At 59.7% G+C, this 14,447-nt stretch overlaps 5 protein-coding genes across 11 annotated transcripts in view; 2 read left to right on the forward strand and 3 right to left on the reverse strand.

Annotated features, from left to right (window-relative positions):
- Positions 1–1,232: 1,232 nt before the first annotated feature.
- RPL23A (ribosomal protein L23a) lies at positions 1,233–3,589 on the reverse strand. Its single transcript, XM_017832573.1, has 5 exons — positions 3,455–3,589; positions 2,905–3,085; positions 2,436–2,612; positions 1,714–1,783; positions 1,233–1,299 (listed from the first exon to the last, which is right to left on the reverse strand). Exons 1-5 carry the CDS (start codon positions 3,477–3,479, stop codon positions 1,285–1,287), a joined length of 468 nt encoding a protein of 155 aa, XP_017688062.1. The 5' UTR covers positions 3,480–3,589; the 3' UTR covers positions 1,233–1,284.
- A 256-nt stretch (positions 3,590–3,845) lies between these two features.
- Positions 3,846–6,944, forward strand: RAB34 (RAB34, member RAS oncogene family). 3 transcript variants are annotated; one of them, XM_017832580.1, is made up of 11 exons: positions 3,846–3,904; positions 4,605–4,730; positions 4,814–4,905; positions 5,296–5,361; positions 5,567–5,668; positions 5,742–5,806; positions 5,881–5,932; positions 6,103–6,184; positions 6,273–6,363; positions 6,451–6,558; positions 6,639–6,944. In XM_017832580.1, the coding sequence occupies exons 2-11, from the start codon at positions 4,677–4,679 to the stop codon at positions 6,704–6,706; spliced, it is 780 nt and encodes a 259-aa protein (XP_017688069.1). In that variant the 5' UTR covers positions 3,846–3,904; positions 4,605–4,676; the 3' UTR covers positions 6,707–6,944. The 3 variants fall into 3 exon arrangements, with proteins under 3 accessions (XP_017688069.1, XP_017688070.1, XP_017688071.1); XM_017832581.1 differs by having other exon boundaries at positions 3,851–3,904; positions 4,644–4,730; XM_017832582.1 differs by having other exon boundaries at positions 3,888–3,996; positions 4,644–4,730.
- LOC108506006 (adenine phosphoribosyltransferase-like) lies at positions 6,911–8,345 on the reverse strand. The gene is made up of 6 exons (XM_017832584.1): positions 8,309–8,345; positions 8,022–8,171; positions 7,767–7,860; positions 7,539–7,685; positions 7,368–7,463; positions 6,911–7,268 (listed from the first exon to the last, which is right to left on the reverse strand). Exons 2-6 carry the CDS (start codon positions 8,142–8,144, stop codon positions 7,141–7,143), a joined length of 588 nt encoding a protein of 195 aa, XP_017688073.1. The 5' UTR covers positions 8,145–8,171; positions 8,309–8,345; the 3' UTR covers positions 6,911–7,140.
- A 1,093-nt stretch (positions 8,346–9,438) lies between these two features.
- PROCA1 (protein interacting with cyclin A1) lies at positions 9,439–11,359 on the forward strand. Its single transcript, XM_017832466.1, has 3 exons — positions 9,439–9,616; positions 10,439–10,706; positions 10,783–11,359. The coding sequence occupies exons 1-3, from the start codon at positions 9,439–9,441 to the stop codon at positions 11,294–11,296; spliced, it is 960 nt and encodes a 319-aa protein (XP_017687955.1). The 3' UTR covers positions 11,297–11,359.
- Positions 11,360–12,377: 1,018 nt separating this feature from the next.
- Positions 12,378–14,447, reverse strand: part of SUPT6H (SPT6 homolog, histone chaperone) — a 28,116-nt gene continuing 26,046 nt past the window's right edge. For all 5 annotated transcript variants that reach the window (XM_017832574.1, XM_017832575.1, XM_017832577.1 and 2 more), the window contains one exon: positions 12,378–14,313. In XM_017832574.1, coding sequence (XP_017688063.1) covers positions 14,127–14,313 — 187 coding nt within the window. In that variant the 3' untranslated portion in view covers positions 12,378–14,126. The remainder of the gene's footprint in view (positions 14,314–14,447) is intronic.

Raw genomic sequence — 14,447 nt, forward strand, 5'->3', positions numbered from 1 at the left:
TATGGATCAGGCCAGCTGCCAGCCAGGAGCAAAAGGCAAGTGAAGTGCCAAGACAACAGCCACCAGGCTGAGTTGAGGCAAGGTCAGGGCTGAATGCAAGTCATGCTGATGTGGAACCCCTCCCAGCCTCCTGCTGCTGCACATCCTGGCTCTCCATACCCACTCCCCACCCAGCAGTGACACCAAGCGTTGCTACAAGAGGGACACCTCTCCCCTTGCATCTTTCTTGGGGTGACTACACATAAAGAGGTGGCCTGGGGCTCAGGGGACCCTGCTGCTGCCCATCCAGAGCATCCACTCCCCTTTTCCATCCACCACCATCCCTCACACTGCAAACCACCGCCCCAGGAATCCGACACTCTCCACAAGAGGCCCGAAGGAACTCTGTGTCCCACTGCTCAAGAGCTCAATTAACCCCAATCAATATTTGGTCACAGCTTTCATCATCTTTCTCAGTCGAGTCTAACTATGTACTTAAGCTCAAGTACCCCTAAAGGCTTTTCCGTAACTCCCCTGTTCCCTGCTCACCCAGTGCTCCACGTCCTCCTGACTCCAAGCACTCTAAAAGCCGGTTCCACCTACAAACTTAAAGCCAAACACTGCAGAGGCAGCAACAGCAGCATTTGGAAACAGCCCAGAGGATGGTGAACCCTGTGAGGAACAGCAGCAGGGAAACTCACACGCTGCAGCACACGGAGCAGGGATTGTGCCAGAAAAAAACACAAAGCCTCTGCTGCTGGATTAGCTGTGAGGGTTTCAAGTGAACCTGCAGCATAAGCAGAGAGCTGATACACTCGTAAAATGGTGTCAGAGGTCACTTGTGCCAGATCTGAGCCACTGACAGGTTTTTGCTGTGGTCACCACCTACCTCCCATGGTCTGCTCCACAAGAAAGCAACGCAGGACACCAAAAGCACTGATTAAAAACACATCCTAATTACACTGTGCAAGGAAATCCTGGAGAACTCCAGAGGTCTTGGGGTAAATATAGAGATATTTGAGATTTAGGGGAGGTTTCACCTCATGTTCACCCACAGCGGAGGTGAGTGATCCTGGAGACCCCCTAAGCAGGACAGTGCTGCCCCCTGCAAGATCCTCTCATGGAGCAGTTGGCTCTGCCCACCCACTGCCAGGAACAGAGGGAGGAACCCCCTTCACCAAAATGAAGCCCCAAAGTTTGCTGAGTGCTCTCTTTCACACTGGTTATGCTGTCACAAAACACAAGAGCCCTCAGTGGTGTAAGAAGGTTTATTATCATGTCTGTACAGTCCTCGGCAGATGCAGTTTAGATGATTCCAATCTGGAAAGAAGCAAAGGATGTTAAAACAGATGTTATGGTGGCAAAAAGGCAGAGCCTCCACCTCAGACATTTTTGCCACAGCTGCATCTCCCCAGGATGCCTGTCCTCCAAGGACAACTTCTTCCTCCCAGACCTGCCCAAAAGCCTTACACATCCGCTTTGTATGTTTATTCCAGAGTGATCCTCGTACATTCTCCTACTCCAATTTGTACCACCACTGCCTCCTCCTACCTTGAGGACTGAACTGACATGGAATGTGGCTGTGCTCCTGAACACTCAGATCCTGGCTACAGGGACACAGAAGTGCCACCACGCTTGAAGCACAAGTACCTCACATGCACAGCAGGAAGAACAATCAGCGAGGGAGACATAAGACAACCAACAGGGAGCAGTAAAGCTTCAAAGATGTCTCACCTTGTTGGCCACATCCAGTGCATCATAATCCGGAGCCAGTCGGACATAAGCCTTCTTCTCTCCGTCAGGCCTAGAGGGAACACGAGGCATCAGAACAGAGCCAACTCCTCTCACCTGCTCTGCTTTCCCACTGTTCCCATGTGCATCAGTGGTTCCTTTGGAAACATCACTGTTACTCAGTGGAATTGAAGTTTACATCATTTGCACAGGACCCCCTGGGTGTTGGAAGAGACCCCTGACAAAGCTGACCCTCTGGTCTGCCAACACCTCCCACTTCCATCAAGCTGTGCTCCCTCACAACTTGCACGTTTCAAAACTTTTAACACTGAAATCACAGAATTATTTAGGTTGGAAAAGACCTCTGAGATCATCAAGTCTAACCTTAGATCAATCACCAACTTGTCAACTACACCATGGCGCTAAATAATTTCTTAAAAACCTCCAGGGATGGCAATTCCACCACCTCCCTGGGCAGCCCATTCCAATGTTTAAAAACCCTTTCCGTGAAGAAATTCCTCCTGATGTCCAACCTGAACATCCTCTAGCAGAGATGGAAGCCATTTCCTCTTGTCCTGGAGAGGCCATTGCTACACAGCTTTGTCCCTCTCCTCCTGAGAGTTCCCTCAGCTGCTGAAACTCACACACTCCTACTTTCAGCTGAAAAATGCTTCTTTTGAAGCACCTCACAACCACCAGTGACATGTTTTTATCCCACTTCTCACCTAATCAACGTGTTGACCTTAGCCACATCGATATCATACAACTTCTTCACAGCCTGTTTGATCTGGTGCTTGTTTGCCTTGACATCGACAATGAAAACCAGAGTGTTGTTATCCTCGATCTTCTTCATGGCCGATTCTGTGGTCAGAGGGAACTTGATAATGGCATAATGGTCCAACCTGCAGGAGAGACCCTGTGCTTAGCAGAGGGATGGCAGGTGCTTCTCTGCACTTTGGGGGCTTTGTCTGGGGTGCATCAGTTGCCAAAAAAGTTATAATCACAAACTCTCAGGCTTTGGTCGCTTGAAATCATCACCTGCACCCCAAACATCCCTCCAGTGTTCTGCCACCAACATGTGGCTGAGCACACTGACAAAATGTGACCAGGTGAGAGGGAGGTCCCCACACCAGCCCACCCCCGGGGCCGCTCCCAAACCCCGCAGCAGGGCAGAGCCCAACAACCCACACGTACTTGTTCCTCCGTGGGGCGCTCTTCCGGGGGTACTTGGGCTGCCTCCGCAGCCGCAGGGTCTTGGGCCTGCGGAAGGTGGGCGACGTGCGGATCTTCTTCTTCTTGTGGCTGTGGACCCCCTTGAGAACGGCCTTCTTGGCCTTCAGCGCCTTTGCCTTCGCCTCTGTCTTCGGAGGCACAGCTATGGAGACACCTCAGTGAGCCGGGCACGGCTTCCCCTCGTCAATGAGCCGGACCTCACCCAACCAAAATGAACCACAAAACGCCCACTGGCGTTAGTATTTCCCCCCTTCCCCCCAGAACAAACCAATTCCCGAGAGGAAAGAGGCATTTAGTCCTTCCCTCACCAAGATGGGGACACCCCCCTCAGAGAACCGGGCAGGCCTATCCCGCCACCTCCACGTGCCCGCACCCAGCACTGCGCCGCAACCCTGCCTCACTCTCCCCGCCCCGCTCAGCCCGCCTCCCTCCGTATACACCCGCACCCCGTGGGGTCCCTCACACCGTCCCGCACCCCCTCACACACGGACCATTCGCCCCGCGCCCTCACCCTCCTTCTTCGCCTTGGGCGCCATCTTGGCCCGCAGGAAGCCGAAAGGGGTCTCCCGCGCCGCGCCGCACGGGCTTATAGCGCAAAATCTCGCGAGAGCAGGACTGACTCCACCCACACACCATTGCACCAACTCTCGCGGTAAGCTTCAAAGCATGTTGGGAGTAGTAGTACTTACGAATGATACATTTGCGCATGCGCCGCGCTGTGGGGCACCACGGGAGTTGTAGTCCTATACACCGCCCGCCGTCGTGGCGGGGTGTACCGGGATGAACCCCGGGGTGGCGGGGGGTTACCGGTGTCCCACCGCGTGGGTGGCAATGCAATGGCCCAGCCCCGGAGGAACCGGCGTCCTGGTCCCTCCCACAAAGGGGGGCGTGGGAGGGGCCAGGACGCCGGTTCCTCCGGGGCTGGGCGTGCAGCGCCGGGCACCGCTATCGGATTTGGGAGGTTCGCGGTAACGGGGACGCCCCGCTTCATCCCCTCCGCCGTGGGGACACAGACGAGGCGGGGAGGGCTTGGTCTTGCGCTGGGATGCGGCGGTGGGACGGTGGTGGCTGTGCAGGGGCGACACGGGATGGGAGGGGACAGGGGACGCGGAGATGGGAACGGGGGTGGGCACGGAGACAGCCAGGCTGCGGGAGGTGGGACACGGGGACAACGGTGAGCCTGGGATGGCACTGTGGGGATGTGAGAGTGGCTGGGACACGGGGGTAGGTGCGGTGTGGGGTCAGTGGTACCCGGGTATGTAGGGGTGTAGGGACGGTGGGACGTGGGGACAGCTGTATGCCGGGATGTGGGATAGCCACAGCTCAGGGCGGGAGCACAGTGATACCCTGGGATGGCACACTTGGGATGGGGCGTTGGTTGGGACACGGGGACAGCGGAGACACGCGGGACAGCTGTGCCCAGGGTGTGGGGACAACCACAGTTCCACCCAGCTCGAGGTGGCTGGGTCTGGGGGACAGCCACCCTTGGGGGTGCGGGGAGAGTCAGGACATGAGGATTACCACATCTTGGGAAAGTGGGAGACTACTGGGATAAGAGGACAGCCCTGCCTGGGGACACAGACAACGCTATTCTGGAATGCTGTGCACAGGGACAGCCGTGACACGGGGACGTCGCCACTCCCTTCTCTCTCTGTCCCCAGGCCTCACAGTGATCCTTGTCCCATCTCTGCTCCCCCCAGCCACCCACCCCGCCTCGGAGACCCCACGGGACGATGAACGTGCTGGCTCCGGTCCGCAGGGACCGGGTCATCGCCGACCTGCCCCCGGTGAGCGGAGGGGACACACCGGCCCGGGGGCGGCCTCGCCGAGCCCCGTGGTCACACCGGTGCCCCCCTTTGTCCCCCCGCAGTGTTTTCGGAAGGAGGCCGCCCTGCAAACCCGCCCCGCCTTCCACCCCACAGTGGCCAGCGCCTGCCAGGAGCAGCGGACGGGCACTGTGGGGTGAGTCCGGAGTGGTTTGGGGTCCCCACCGCGGGGCTGGGAGGGAGTGGGGACGAGGGACCCCACGGTCCTGCCCGCCACGGGTGGGGGTCCCTGGCGTGGGCGCCGCGTGGCTGCCGGCGCTACCCGTGTGCCGAGCCCTGCGTCACGATCCTGGAATGCGGCGCGGGGGGAACACGGGGGGAACACGGGCTGGGGGAACGCAGGAGTCCGGACTCGGCTGTGGCGGGAGAACCGGGACGCAGGGAGCTGCAGACACGGGGAGGGGGGCTGTGGGGTGATACCTCCCCACCCTATGAACCCCTCTGCCCCCAGTGACCAGTCAGGGGGACGCAGGGGGGGAGGCCCCCCCCCCGCCCTGCTGAGCCGTGCGTCCCCCCCTCGCTGCAGGTTCAAGATCTCCAAGATCATTGTGGTGGGCGACCTGTCGGTGGGGAAGACCTGCCTGATCAACCGGTAACAGGACCCCCAGAGAGGGGAGGGAGGAGGGGGGAAAGGGGAAGTGATCCCCCTCTCCCAAAGGGCGGCAGCGCCTTGGGCTGAGTCCAGCTCTGGCTGGACTCTGGTGCTGAGCATCCCCAGGATTGGGGGGGGCACTGAGGCCCCAGGGGTTGGAGTGGGGGGGCTGGGGGCTGCTGACCCACCCTCACTCCCACTCCAGCTTTTGCAAGGACACATTCGACAAGAACTACAAGGCGACCATCGGGGTGGATTTCGAGATGGAGCGGTTTGAGGTGCTGGGGGTGCCCTTCAGCCTTCAGCTGTGAGTAGGCACTGGCCCAGCCCCCTCCCCACCCAGCCCTTTGGGCCCCCCTCACCTCTCACCCCCCCCCCAGGTGGGACACAGCCGGCCAGGAGCGCTTCAAGTGCATCGCCTCCACTTACTACCGGGGAGCACAAGGTGAGGTGCCCACCCTGTCTGACCTCTCTGTCACACTGTCCCTGTCCCCATCTCATCCCTCCTTCCCACCCCAGCCATTGTGATCGTCTTCGATGTCAACGATGTGGCGTCCCTGGAGCACACACGGTAGGTGACACATGGCCAAAGGGCCCAGATGGGACTGGGAACAAGCATGAGGGGGCTCTGAGGCTGGATGGAGAGGGAAGACCTGGGCAGGGGCCACAGGACTGCTGGCAACACTGTGCTGTGGTGTGCCAGCAAGCTTGGCCACCGGCTGGTGACAGTGGCCCCCACAGGCAGTGGTTGGCTGATGCTCTGAAGGAAAACGACCCCTCCAACGTGATCCTCTTCTTGGTGGGCTCCAAGAAGGATCTGAGTGTGAGTGTGTCCCCCTCCCCGTGGGCAAACTGCACCCTGGCTCAGCAGGGCTGTCCCCGTCACCCGCTCCCCCCGGCTCTGTTGGCAGACACCAGCACAGTACAGCCTGATGGAGAAGGACGCTCTCAAGGTGGCCCAGGAGATGCAGGCGGAGTACTGGGCTGTCTCCTCACTCACTGGTGGGTTCCAGGATGAGTGGGGGGAATGCAGATCCCGGCATCCAGCCGGGTGAGGGGGCACTCAGGGGGTCTCATCCTGCGGGGCAGGGGAGAACGTGCGGGATTTCTTCTTCCGTGTGGCGGCCCTGACCTTCGAGAGCAGCGTGCTGGCCGAGCTGGAGCGCAGCCACACCCGCAGGATCGGCGACACCGTGCGTGAGTACCCCCGGCTGGCCCCGAGTAGGTGCCTCCCCTTATCCCCTACACAGCCACTCACCCTCCTTTCTCTCCTGCAGGGATCAGCAGCAATGAGAGCGACCTGTACCTGTCGACACCCCGCAAAAAACCCAAGTGCTGCCAGTGAGGGGACACCCCCTGCGCCCGCCATGCTCACACCTATGGACCAAAGAGGGGCGACCCTGGCCGGCCCCGAGGAGCCGTCCCTGCCACTCCCCAGCCCCCCTGGCCCCTCGCCTGCCCAGGCATCCCTGGCCAGGGTGGGCAGGAGCACCCATGTGGCTCCTGTAGCTATGCAAACCCAGGTACTGCTCGCAGAAGGAGATGCCCTTTTGTCTTAATAAAACGTTTTTTATGCTTTTTAAGAAAAATGTGGGGCAGAGGGCCGGGGCTGCAGCCCCCAGACTCATGGGCAGGTGGAAGGACGGAGGCAGGGAGGATGGATGGCTGCCACCGAGGAGGAGTTCCATCTGTAGTGGATGTCTGGGGCATCCTGCCCTGCAGAGCCAGCAGCCCTGCACTCCTCGAGGGGCTGCAGGGGACACATGAGGTGCCAGTCAGTCAGTCCCAGCCAAACTGGTGGTGGTCGAAGCGGGGCTGCAGGTGGGGGGGGACACAGTGGGAGCACTTGTAGCGCTCCCGGATCCACCGCCCGCCCTCGCTGTCCTCGATGCAGATGGCAGCGACACCTGCGGGGACATGGAGGGGCTCAGCACCAGGGTGTGAGGATGGTGGTCCCACTGCACCAAAAGGTGCACCCAATGGTGCCCTGGTGCCTGCAGTCCTACCTGCCACGACCCCCCCCAGCCGCTCCACCAGCCCAATGGCCGCTCGCATGGTGCCCCCAGTTTCAACCCACTGGTCCACGAGAAGGATGTGCAGACCTGGAGGGGGCAGAGGCTGTGGATAAGTGCCCAGTGCCCACGCTGGCAGCCCCCCCCCAGAATGGGAGCACTCACCTGGCGAGATGGCATCAGTGCGGACTTCCATCACCTTCTCCCGGCCCGAGTAGTCGGTGTAGGGCTGTGCCACTGTCTGCACACAGAGGTGCCCGGCTTTGCGGATGGCCAGGAAGCCTTTCTGCAGCATGGCCGCGGCGGCAGCACCTGGGGTGGGCACAGCACCATCAGGCCCCACATGGACAGGGCATGGGGAGGAACCCTGCGCTCACTCATGTCCCCACTCACCCAGGATGAAGCCCATGGCATCGATGCCAGCCACCATGTCGATGGGATCTCCCTGGAAGGGCTGCAGCAGGTCGGCCACACAGTCCTGCAAGCCCTGGGGGGAGATCAGAGCTGCTGGGTGCCCACAGCCCACCACGGGCACCTGCAGCCCTGGCGCTGGTGCTCGTGGGCAGGGCTGGGTGCCCCGGCAGCCCTGCAGAGGTGCAGCCCACCCTCACACCCCCGCGGAGGCCATCCGCCCCGGGCACTGGGTACTTGCGGGTGGCAGTAGAGCCGGGAGGGGTCCAGCCAGGCGTAGTTGGGACCCTTGACGTTGGGGGCCATGAGCGCCAGGTACCAGCCCTTCTCCCGGGCAGCAGGGACGTGAGACAGGTCCATGTGTGGGGACTGCGGGCACTGCGAGCACTGAGCACGTAATGGGGGTGAGACTCCCCACCTGCAGCCCCCACAGGGCTCCCTGTGGCATGGTGTCCCCCACCCTCCCCACCCATGCCCACACGTGGGCACCCTGAGGGCCCAGTGTGCCTTTTTCAGCTCCGTACCTGGGTGCTGGTGGCGAGGCTGAGCCGAATGGGAACATCACAGACAGCGACAGCTGAGCGGGGGCAGCCCCTGCAGCACTGGGCCCCTGCCAGTGCCCTCGGCCAGCTGGACCCTGGGCTGCTGCCAGGCGGGAGCCCTTCCCATGGGCTGGGGATGTGTCCCAGCCAGGCAGTGTTGTGGTAGGGAGCACCCGGGTTGGGTGTTTGCACCCCACAGGAGTGTCCCCAGCACCAGCCGCCTGTGCCAGCGGTGACAGGACATGGTGTGGGTGGCACAGTGCTCGAAGTACCCCATGGGTGTAAGGGTCAGCGAGCCAGGGTGATGCTCAGGGTGCTGCCTCTGCACTCCCCTGCACTCCTGAGGGATCTCAGTCAGTGCAGGGACTTTCTGAGACCACCATTTTGGGGTGTCCAGGCACTGTTCTCTCCGGCTGAACGCTGGCTCCTGCAGCTTCCCAGCTTGCCAGAGCTGTGTCTGGATTGTCAATGGGCTCCAAGGCCTGGAGCTGGCCAAGAGGGACAGACCTGGCAGTGTGCTGGGAATGCCGGTGCCTTGTGGGCTGCCAGCCCGGCTGGGCATGAGGCACTGGGCTGTCCCGTGAAAGGAACAATGGGATGGGATGCAGGGCCACAGGGAACATCCATGGGATGGGATGTGGGGATGCCATAAGCATTCATGGGATGGGATGTGGAGAGCATCTGCAGGATCGGGCATGGGGATGTGGAGAGCATCTATGGGCTGGGATATAGGGCTGCAGGAAGCATCCGTGGAATGGGACTTAGGGATGCAGGGAGAGCATCATTCTTCTGTCGGGGCCGCTCCGGGGCCGGGGGCTGTGCAGGGGCGGGTGCGTCACGGGGCGGGGGTTTGTGGACGGCTCGTTACCGGCCCCGGCACATCACCCCACCGGCTGCCACAGCAACGGGGCCGGTCCCACCGGGAGGGGTGACCCCTTCCCCGCGGGCTGCCGGCGCGGGACGTGCCGCGGCTCCGGGAGTGGCTCCAGCACCGCGGCTCTGCGGGACCCTCCGCACGGTGCCGGGCCGTGCCAAGCCGTGCCGGGCCGCCCCGCGTGGGCGGGCTGCGCGACTCTATAAGGCGGCCCCACGGCAGCGAGCGGCGCGGTGCCATGTGCGCCCCGGGGCTGCTCTGCCGCCTCCGCCTCCTCCTCCTCCTTTTCCTCCTCCCGCTGGCAGTCGCCCCCGGAGCGGCCCCGCCGGGACGGCCCCGCGCCCGCCGCGGGCTCACCTACCCCGGGACACTGTGGTGCGGCGCGGGCAGCAACGCGGATACCTACGAAGAGCTGGGTAAGGGCAGCGGGGCAGCTGCTACCTGTATCTTCCCATCCCATCCCTTCCATCCCATCCCATCCCATCCCATCCCTCCCAGTTCTTCCTATTCCACTCCATTCCATCCACTCCCTTTCTTTCCTTCCCATCCTATCTTTTCCCATCCCATCCCTTCCCTCTAGTTCCATCCCATCCCATCTCTTCCCATTCCATTCCCATCCCATTCCCATCCCATTCCCAGTCCCCAGTGCAGCGCTGGCTAAGTCCCCACCAATCCTGATCCAGTTGTATCCCAGTGCTGAGCTACTCCAGTCCCCACCCCCGTGCTAGTTCAATCCCTGTCTGCCCCAGTTCAGTCCCCAGCCAAGCACCAGTCCAGTCCCAGTTTCTCTCTGCCTAGTCCCTATCACAAGACTAATCCATCTTTGTGCTGGTCTAGTCTTGATCCACTCTTTGTCTCCAGCCTCATCTGCGGTCTATCCCACTCCCATTCTGGTCCCCATCCCAGTGCTGGTGCACTCTCAGTTGCTATCCTGATCCCAGCCTAGACCGTCTCCTGGTCCTGGTCCAGTCCTGGTCCCCTTCCTGACCCCAGCCTAGTCCTAGTCTCATCCCCACTGCGATGCTGGTACAGCTCCAGTCCCCATCCCAGTGCTAGCCTTGTCCACACCCAAGCACCAGTCCCTACCCATCCCACTACAATTCCAAGCCCAGCTCAGTCAAATCTAACCCCGATCCCAGTCCTAGCGCAGCTCAGCCCCACTCCAGCCCTGATCCCAACCCCATCTAGCCCCAGCTCACACGTGCAGGCCCCTCAGCTCTGCCTGCACCTCCCTGCAGGGGAGCACCGGGACACAGACCGGTGCTGCCGGGACCATGACCACTGCCAGCACGTCATCCACCCCTTCACCGCGCGCTACGGGTACCGCAACCTGCGCTGGCACACCATCAGCCACTGCGACTGCGACCGCAGGCTGAAGGAGTGCCTGCGGCGGGTGAACGACACGGCCTCCCGGGCGGTGGGCCAGGCCTTCTTCAACGTCATCCAGGTGCCCTGCTTCGAGTTCACCTACAAGGAGGAGTGTGTGGAGCCCTACCTCTACGTCTGGTGAGTGGCTCCCACCACTGTCCCCCCGCCTGGCCCCACTGGAGGTCACCTCACCTGGTGCCTCCTCTCTCTGCAGGTGCAAGGCGTACAACACGGTGGCCGTCGCGGTGCCCAGGGAGCCGGTGCTGTACGAGTTTGGTGGGGAGCTCATCGACCGGGCAGCGAGGCCCAGGGGGGTCCCTCTGAGCCCCCCTTGGAACAGCGTGGGTGGAGGAACCCTCCCTGAGGACCATCACACTGAGACAGCCCTCAAGTCAGCCAAGAAGGAGAGGAAGGGGAAGAAGAAAGACAAGAAAAAGAAAGGAAAAGGTCTGAAAAAGAAAGGCCCTTCTGAAAAGGGGGCGCAGAGCCGTCCTGCACCTGCTGCCCCCACTGATCCCTCTGCGGGCCATGACCCCTGGGCTCTGCTGCCATCCTGGGAGGAAGCGTCCAACACCATCCTGAGTGATGCCCCAGTGCAGAAGGGCTTAGGCAGGGAGCCAATGCCGGCCACTCCATCCCCGGTCCCCACTGCCAGCGGGAAGGGGAGGAGGAAAGAGAGGAACAGAAAGAAGAGGCTGAAAAGCAAAGCTGAGTCCAAGCACACATGAGAGTCCTGAGCTCCCCTTGTCCCATGCGGGTCTTGGCTGTGAAATAAAGTTACATCTGCTCGAGCAGATGGTGCTGCCTCAGCCCTGTCTGTGGGGGAAAGGATGGCACTGGGGGTGGCATCCAGGGGAAATCCCAGGGCTGATCCCACAGGAGGGAAACACCCAGAGCTGGGTGGGTATTGAGGGGTTTGAGCTGTTCCTCAGAGCTCCCACCATTGTCCTGAGCACTGGGGACATGAGTCCTGCTCTGGCTGGGACACAGCTCCCAGACCCACACTGGCACAGGGCTGAGCCCCAATTTTAGCTACCCTGCTATAAAGGGTTAAATTCCAGCTCCCCAGGCATGTTTTTCTCTGGAATTTCTCTGAATTGCACCACCCCAGCTCTCTCATCCTCTTAACCTGTTGCCCTTTCAGTGCTCCCACACCAGCACCAACTTCTTTTCTGCAGCTCCCAGCAATGGCTGCTCTGGGAGGAACAGGGCCTTGGTCCTCCCTGAAGGCTCCTCAAAGGCCTACAAAAGCTCCTTAGCCTGGGACAATAGAAGCTTTTCCAGCCCTAGGACAAAGGCAGATACTGCCTGGGAAGAGCTGGGGCAGGGAATGCTGACTGTGTCTCTGCCTCGTGGATGGGGATTGTGCCTGGGCTCCTCTAGTGAGGAATCTGAGGGCCCAAGGACCCAAGGGCATTGCCTCCACTCCTCCAAAGTGCTTCTCAAGGAGCGTGGCTCAGCCCCGAGTCCTGGTGAGGTGGCAGAAAGATCCTCCTGCACCAGCATCAAATATCAGGACCAGAAAAAGCTGGAATTACAGGAGCTGAGCCCTGTCTCCTGTTTTGCCTCAGGAGATCAGACAGCACAGGGGTCAGAGAGCAGAGCTGCCTCATGCAAACCCTGCTGCTCCTGGAGGAGTGAACGGAGCAATCCCAAATCCCTGACCTAAGCGGATCACAGGAGCCCAGGGGGGAATACCAAGGTTGTAGGGAGGCATCACTCTCTGTCCAGTGCTGCTAATGGGAGCAAAGCCCCTGTGGCAGCCACAGCACCACAGCAGGAAGCACAGATCTGTGCCACGTGGGCAGCTTCCCAAAAGTAGAGTTTTTATTAATGGCAAGGGAAAACTAAAAACAAAGACAGCCAAAAAGAAACCAACAACACACAACCAGCCCCCCCTCCCACTTACAGGTCCAACTGGTAAGAAGCTGCTCCCAGTCAAATTCCCAGCATACAGTTTCATAAATAAAGAAAACAGTGCCAGGTTAGTCCACCTGCAACCTCGGAGCTGCAGGTCCCAGCCCATGGTTCTCTGGTCCAGCCTGGGAGGTTCTGTGAGGAACAGGACCCTGTCAGTCCCCCAGCACTGCAGAGGGGGTGGAAATGAAGCCAGGACCTGCATTTCTCTGTGGAAAGAGCTTTGCTTTGTCTCCCGGGTTGCTGCCATTCTTCAGGAGCATTTACATGCAAAAAAGACCTTTGTTTCCTAAGATCTGCTGTTCCTGCTCATTTCCTAGCAAAGGAGGCTGACCAGGAGCACTGGGAAGGAACAAAGACTCTGCTTCCATAGAAAATCCCTACTAACAAAGCAGGAGAGGGGAGAATGCGTGCAGCAGGAACTTTCCCTCTCAGAAATGTCTCTCCCCATCACTGGCAGTCCCTCTGGGACACTGCACTGGGCTGTTTCTGACATGACCGAAGTTATCCACCTTATCCACCCCCCTGCCAGTACCTCTCCCAACCCAACAGCCATGGGCCTCTGGGAGCTCCCGGTGCCAGTGTGACGCCTCTATACGACACATCCGAAACAAAACATTTTTTAACAACAGAAATCAGCTTCTCTGTGACAGTTTCAGCACATAGAAGGCAACGCCAAGCACCAAAAGGAAGAAGGAACATCGACTTCCACCACGGAACTCTGCTCTGAGCAAATCCTAAGGGAAAGGGCAGGGTGCAGGCAGTAAACCTCTCAACTAGCATTCAGTAAAAACACTATTTATTCACCCCTCTTGGTTACAGTCGGGCAGGGTAAGCGGGTATGGAGGAGGATGCCATGCACTCCGGGCTGCTCCGCCGCAGCAGTTTAGCCCCCGTGTCTGCCCCGCGCTCGGGGAAGCTGCCGTTACTTCGCAGTCTGATTAAAAAAAAAAATAATAATAATCAAAACTAAATAAATATTGTTCCAAAAGAAGCCAGAGGAGAGAGCAAGCCTTTGGTACAACAGCTGCATCTCCGGCAAGACCCCGAGCTGCTGTGCTGGACCCCTCCGGACACAGCTGGGGGTTGGCACAGGCTCCGCTGAGCCTGTCAAACAGGGAAACATGGAGCAAACAACAACAGGAACTTTTTGAGAACTCCGGTTCGCTTGTCACAACCCCTCGTGGCTTTGCTTTGTGGTCTTGGGACAAGGAGAGGTGACAGTCAGGGTTTAGGAGAATCCAAAGGAGACAGGCTCACTGCAGGCGGATGGTCTGCACTTTCAGCTACGTTTGCTTCCCAGTCTTTGGGATGAAAGCAGACTGCTGAGCATGTATAAGGACAGATTCCTTTGACCTCATGTCTGCTAAGCTTCCAAGGTGCTTGGAACCAGAGCCTGGAATGCAGAGGCCGATGCAGTGTTCCTTTCTATGATATATTTTTCTTATATATAGTATATATTTTTAAACCAGCCCTGCCAAGTCTATTCATTCGCTCAGGTGCACGTCACCAAGAGTCATTTCCCACCATCCCACGACGTATAAAACAGGAGTTACATGTCTAAGGGAAGGGAAGTTGCTTCCAATTGTTCCCTCTCCTTTCCCCTTCCTGGAGAAGAGAGCGGAGGTTCTGGGTCGGGTCCTATCGATCCATCTCATCCAGGAGCGGCGTGGCGTCCCCCGCGATGGACATGGGCGTGCTCTCGATCATGGGGCTGGGGGACGGGCGAGGGGTCAACCTCTGCTTCTGTTTCCTCCGCTCAGCCTCCTTCTCCTGCAGCCACTGCTCGGCCATCTTGCCCCAGTCGATGGCAGCGTGGCTGTTGGTCCTGCAAGGACACGGGCAGAAGGTGAGATGTGCTACCAGGAAAGCCTCCCTGCCCTCCTTCCCTCCCCAAGGGTTCCATGCAGGAAGGTACAAGGTAACCCCACCATGCTGTTTTTCCACAAAAAATCAACAAAA

Source organism: Lepidothrix coronata, unplaced genomic scaffold (assembly GCF_001604755.1).
Source record: "Lepidothrix coronata isolate B3197 unplaced genomic scaffold, Lepidothrix_coronata-1.0 Scaffold203, whole genome shotgun sequence".
NCBI classification, from domain to species: domain Eukaryota; kingdom Metazoa; phylum Chordata; class Aves; order Passeriformes; family Pipridae; genus Lepidothrix; species Lepidothrix coronata.

Coding starts and splice junctions, on each gene's coding strand:
- RPL23A (XM_017832573.1), bottom strand. CDS start 3,479: ATGGCGCCCAAGGCGAAGAAGGAGG. Junction 3,086..3,454: donor GCCCAAGGCGAAGAAGGAGG/GTGAGGGCGCGG, acceptor GTGTCTCCATAG/CTGTGCCTCCGAAGACAGAG. Junction 1,784..2,435: donor AAGGTCAACACGTTGATTAG/GTGAGAAGTGGG, acceptor TGTTCCCTCTAG/GCCTGACGGAGAGAAGAAGG.
- PROCA1 (XM_017832466.1), top strand. CDS start 9,439: ATGTGCGCCCCGGGGCTGCTCTGCCGCCTCCGCCTCCTCCTCCTCCTT. Junction 9,617..10,438: donor GGATACCTACGAAGAGCTGG/GTAAGGGCAGCG, acceptor ACCTCCCTGCAG/GGGAGCACCGGGACACAGAC. Junction 10,707..10,782: donor GAGCCCTACCTCTACGTCTG/GTGAGTGGCTCC, acceptor CTCTCTCTGCAG/GTGCAAGGCGTACAACACGG.
- RAB34 (XM_017832580.1), top strand. CDS start 4,677: ATGAACGTGCTGGCTCCGGTCCGCAGGGACCGGGTCATCGCCGACCTG. Junction 5,669..5,741: donor GTGCCCTTCAGCCTTCAGCT/GTGAGTAGGCAC, acceptor CCCCCCCCCCAG/GTGGGACACAGCCGGCCAGG. Junction 5,807..5,880: donor TTACTACCGGGGAGCACAAG/GTGAGGTGCCCA, acceptor TTCCCACCCCAG/CCATTGTGATCGTCTTCGAT.
- LOC108506006 (XM_017832584.1), bottom strand. CDS start 8,144: ATGGACCTGTCTCACGTCCCTGCTGCCCGGGAGAAGGGCTGGTACCTG. Junction 7,861..8,021: donor GGCTCTACTGCCACCCGCAA/GTACCCAGTGCC, acceptor ATCTCCCCCCAG/GGCTTGCAGGACTGTGTGGC. Junction 7,686..7,766: donor TGCCATGGGCTTCATCCTGG/GTGAGTGGGGAC, acceptor TGCCCACCCCAG/GTGCTGCCGCCGCGGCCATG.